This window comes from Otolemur garnettii, unplaced genomic scaffold (assembly GCF_000181295.1).
Source record: "Otolemur garnettii isolate 467f Iridium unplaced genomic scaffold, OtoGar3 scaffold00085, whole genome shotgun sequence".
Classification (NCBI taxonomy): Eukaryota; Metazoa; Chordata; class Mammalia; order Primates; family Galagidae; genus Otolemur; species Otolemur garnettii.
The window spans coordinates 5,384,820-5,390,656 of NW_003852480.1; the positions used below are offsets into that span (position 1 = coordinate 5,384,820).

General features: G+C 31.2%; 1 protein-coding gene across 1 annotated transcript in view; it reads right to left on the reverse strand.

The window, feature by feature from the left end:
- Positions 1-5,837, reverse strand: part of FSTL5 (follistatin like 5) — a 512,268-nt gene that overhangs the window by 104,489 nt on the left and 401,942 nt on the right. Inside the window, exon 9 of the mRNA XM_003794706.2 lies at positions 549-575. Coding sequence (XP_003794754.1) covers positions 549-575 — 27 coding nt within the window. The remainder of the gene's footprint in view (positions 1-548; positions 576-5,837) is intronic.

A 5,837-nucleotide genomic window follows, 5' to 3' on the forward strand; every position in this document is an offset into this window, starting at 1 on the left:
TATCTAAGGAACAGACAACAACTTTATGAGTGCTGGCTACTATATTCCTTTTTGAGATAAGAAGACTGTTGCATAAAACGGTTGTGTCATTCCCTCTATATTCCATAATGGTAGAGACCACATTTGAATCCAGGTCCTCTAAATGCATAACTCATTTTTTAACATAATTTATTTATTCCTTTAGTAAGACATGGTCTTATAAAATTATTCTCATTACAAATTAATCAGAGTATATTATGTAAATAATGTTTGTGTTTAAATGATTGCTTATATTTCTTTGGCCTAAATCTTACACTTTTGAAGCATTTTAATATATTGCAATAAAATTTCCAGGCTATATATCAATAATTAATCAAGCTGATGAGAAGTAATTAACATTTATAATGTTAGCAGGTTCACACAAGAATATTGAAATATAATCAATTATAATTATTGACTCAAAATAAGAAGAATAAGGCAATTATTTAAACAAACGATAGTCAACAAATGTAATAAAAATCAAACTGAGATTATCACAACAATCTTAAAAAAATATTTGAGTTTAGTACCTTCTTCTCTCCACAATATGTTAACTACTGAAGCATGTTGAAAAGAAAAAGAAGAGAAAGAAAAATAAGTAAAGAAATCATTAACCTCATAGCAACATACTGGTAAATAACTATTGACGAGGTCAAATCTCTGGGGTAGAACATGTACACAAAAGTAGTGACATTGAATTCAGTAAGTCATTTTATATTCACAGAACAATAAAATGTTGGGATCAGGTAATAATTTTCTGGGCATTTCTTGAAATAGCCAATTTCTCTATTTATTAGTGAAGAGTTTGTTAATAAACAAAACATTTTATATATCATTGAAAAGAATAGGATATGTAAGACAATTTTATCAAAAAATGTTTTTAGAAAAAGTATTGATTGTCAAATTATTTATTTAGGGGACAGTTAACTTAAAAGTTACCCATCAAATTTATACTTTTTATAATTCCACCATAATATGAAATACTCCCGAACAAGAAGAGTTCTTATAAACAGAAGATATTGAACACAAAAGTAGCCTAGTTTTAACTAGTAGATATTTTCTCTGTTTCAAACCCGATAGAAAGAAAATATATCTAGAAATAATTGTGTATTTCAGTACATACTGAATTGTACAATATTGAGACTAAGTCAGTAGAGAGTTATAATATTAAAAGAGAAAGAGAAAAAAGAACAATGGAAAATATTCTTAAGGAAATGTCCACCTCTTTATAATTAAAGTGCACACGAACTCTATATATTTTCAAAGTTAAAAAACATAAGTAAAATGAAAGAAAAAAATAGAAAAATCTTGTACACAGTTAATTACTTCCTGGGTATTTTGACCATATTAAGGAATAATCACAGTTTTCTTTAACTGAACCCATATGTACATGTAACAAGGCCAAGAATGGAGTTTAGCACTCCTTATTTGATGCTTAAGGCCAAAGTCATACAACTTTTAGCACCTGCTGTATTTCCTTTAAATATAAATTTTTAAAGGTAAGCATTTTTGTGGAGGTTTTTTGGTGTTTTTAATTCCTTAACACTATTCATTCAAACATAAATCCATGATGCATGCATTCCTTCAGCCATATTTTGCTGTTATTCTTGTGTGTACAAGGCCCTCTGAATAAGGATGAAAAAGTACAAACTTTCAGTTATAAGATAAACAAGTTATAGAGTTGTAATGTACAGTTTGGGTGGTGATGGATGTGTTAATTAATATGATCATGATAACCATCTTATAATGCTTAAATACAGTATGTATCAAATCATCATCTTGTATACCTTGAACATATACAATTATTATTTGTCAATTAAATATTTTAAAATTATAAAATGGAAAGACAAAACTTAGTCTCAAGGAGAGGAAAGAAAACCATAGAAACAAATAATTACAACAATGTGATGGGTGAGACAGGAGAGGCAAAACAAGAGTCAGGAAGTATGAACAAGACGGAATGATCATTGCTGTGGGGAAGATGTGGAGTGAAAGCTCCACTGGGGTGATGCTCAGTAGGCAAAGTGAGCTCACCCAAGCTGACAAGAGAGCTGTGAGGTGTAGGAGGTCCAGAGAAGTTATTCTACATGCATTACAAAATCATGTTCAAGGCATGCCAACCAAAAATTTAACACTTCCAGATATTATCAAAAAAATACACCCACACACATTCAAGGCATACCAGCTAAAAACGTCAAAACACATTCAGATAATTTCAAGTAATTTGGCGTTGGGAGAATAAAACAGAGAATGAAGTAGGACTATTCATGATAAGATCCTTATTTGATGCTTAAGGCCAAAGTTTTTGTATACAATGCAAAAGAAATTCAATTTTCTTTTGTAGGTTTAGGAAAGTTGAGTCATGGTTAGAAAGCATTATTACTCTGTCTTATGGAAACAGATTGCTAAGTATATGTTTCCTTCTGTCTCCATTGGTCCACTTAATTGTTACTGATGGAGTGCCTCGCTAGTGTTAGGTTATATTCAGAGCTACAGAAAGACCCCAGTCGTTGTTCTAACACAGACTATATTCTTGTTGAGTAGACAAAAAGTCTCCAAATGATGACAGAAAAAAATTCAAAATTAAAAATTTAGTGTGTTATGAGAGAATGAAATAGAATAATATGAGTGCTTTTATTGAGTGGATTAGACACACTCATTGAACCTAAAGAAACCCTCCTAATTATAATGATTAAAATGAAGTCTGAAAGATGAATAAATTAAGTAATGATCATAGGGATTAGACTTCTAGAAATAAAAAAAAAAGCATGTACAAAATTATAGTTGGATGTCAAAACACTGCTATTTTAAAGGACCAAGGAAATTTTAAGTAGGGACAGAGACATTTTAGGATAGGCAATCATCTATTAAGAAAACCCCCTAAATACAAAAGAACCTGTAATACAATACAAGGTAAAGTCCAAAGACCTACATATTAAACTGAAAATTACAAAAGTGAAGGCCTGGGGCAGTGGCTCATGCCTGTAATCCTAGGAGTCTGGGAGACCGAGGAGGGTGGACTGCCTGAGCTCAGGGGTTCAAGACCAGCCTGAGCTAGAGCAAGACCCTGTCTTAAAAATAGCTGGGCCTTGTGGTGGGTGCCTGTAGTCCCAGCTACTCAGGAGGCTGAGGAAAGAGAATTGTTTGAGGCCAGTAGTTGGTGGTTGCTGTGAGCTGTGAGGCCATCACACTCTACCAAGGACAACAAAGTGAGACTCTGTCTCAAAAAAAAAGAAAATCACAGAAGTGTAAAAACATAATAGTCAAATCTGAGTCACAAATAATTTTGAGACAAAAATAATTTACATAAAACACAATGAAAAAGAGAATTTAACATATGGGCTCCATGGGCTTTTTAGCCAAAGAATAATGCATACATGGCTAATTGATGGTTTAGTGGGAAAACATAAGACAGAGAAGAGAGAGAGAAGGAAGAATGGAGGAGAGATGGAGGGAGAAAACTGACTATAGCTATAATGGTTTTAAATTAATGTAATTGTAAAATCTAAATATCATGAAACATCAAGAGAATACAAATTTCTATGCAAGACTTTTAAAAACTGAGTACATATTACCATAGTATTGATAGAAATATTGTAAAAATTATTTCTTTTGGAGATACTTTTAAAGTGAGAATTTTTCATCATGAGTATTAATTTTCAAGAATCATATAATTTCAATTGTAATCAATAGTGTTAGAATATAATTTCAGATAAAAACATTACTATTCATTTTGTAATGTCAGCAAAATTGATGCACATACCTGGTAAGAGTGGAAGAAAAGGAATTAAAGGATAATCTTACAGATGAACAAAATTCATACAAATAACAGCATATTTAAATCATTAAAAAATTTAAAAATACAATAATAAGTGGAGACTTAAAATAGTGGATTGTGATTATTTGAAATTAATTTTTGATGAATTAATTAACTAAATCAAGAAATACATCTAAATTGCATAAACAATATAAATTAAAAGATAATCAAAATTTGAAGATAAAAATGGATCACAAAAGATGAAAGTAAAAGTAGAAATAAAGATAGAAAATTCAGTTAGGTTGCAAGATATAAGGTAAATATCCACATTTCCACATTCTTCTTATGTAAGAATTTAAGATAAAACATAGGATTATTTATAATAACCTATTGATGGTTTACAAAAATATAGAAATTATAGAAAACCAAGTATAAAATTCCCTAAACATGAACTAGATGGAAAATTAACTTAGTCTTAGATCAAGAGAATGAATAAGATTTAGATAAAATTTTTTCTGTAATTGATTAATTTAGAAAGCACATGTACTGATGTCTTTTTAGGATATATTTTATTTTATTGTACAAAGTTAGAATGTGCATTAAATTTAAAAATACTTGGAATATTATCTTGGTATAATAACAAATTATTATTTTTCTTATAGATATTTTCATTATTTTTCTGATTTTCATATAACTTCCTACATATATGGAGATGATTATAATAGAATATATAAACATATAATTCATTAATATGATTTTGCATTCTGCTTATTCATTTATTGTAACATGTCTAATCTAATCTATAACTCATAAGTTTAATCACCATTCCATCACAGGCATTTCTGCTGGTTGGCTTTATCTTGGGGATACAAGGGTGGTTCAACATATGAAAATCCATAAACATTGTTCACCACAAAAACAAAAGCAAAAAACAAAGACCATATGATTCTCTCAATAAATGCAGAAAAAGCATGAAAAATATAGCATCCCTTTCTGATAAGAACACTTATGAATATAGGCATAGATTCTTAAACTAATAGAAGCCATCTATAACAAACTGATAAACCATATCATATTAAATGGAGAAAAACTGCAACATTTCCACTTAGAACAGGAAGCAGACAAGGATGCCCACTATTGCCATGACTGTTCAACATAGTGCTGAAGTCCTGGCCAATGCAATCAAGCAAAAGAAGGATGTCAAGGGTATGCACATGGGGAAAGAGGAGGTCAAACTTTCGCTCTTTGCCAGTGATGTAATTTTATACTTAGAAAACTCCAGGGACCAAACCACAAGCTCCTGAAGTGCTCAAATAACACAGTAAGTAATGTTTGGGTATACAAAATCAATGTTCACAATCATTAACCTCCACAAATGCCAACACAAGTCAAGTGGATAATCAAACAAAGACACTATACCCTTCATAGCAACTTCAGAGAAGATGAAATACCTTGGAATATACTTAACAAAGAATGTGAAGGATCTCTATAGAGAACCATGAAAGTTGGAGAAACGAAATAGCATAAGACATTAACAAATGGAAGAACATATTATGCTTAAGGCTGGAAAGAATCGGCATTGTTAAAAAGTCTATCATACCCAAAGTGATCTATAGATTCAATGCAATTCCCACTATCCTATCAACATTACAGTTAAAGAACTTGAAAAATAGTTCTTCATTTTGAATGAAATCAGAAAAAAGACAAAACCTGAATAGCCAATGCAATTCTACAAAATAAAAACAAATCTGTAAGCATCATGTTGTCAGGCTTTTGTACAGAATGGGCTATGAGATGGCAGAGCCTTCACAGCCTGGGGAACATTCAGAGAACCCAACTGCTTCTCCTCCATTCCTGAAACAGCCATTTTCCTTTCTTCATGCTCCCTCTGCCACAAGTCACCCTTTCTTTCCATAGTTATCTATGCAAAGACCCTTGAGATCTCTCCCTTCTTTCTCCTTGTCATATGTTAACGAAGTTGAGCAGAAACCATTAACAAGATGATTTGCCTTTGTTAAATGCATTTACATTTTCCTACTGTACTATAAGACCAAAATTATGT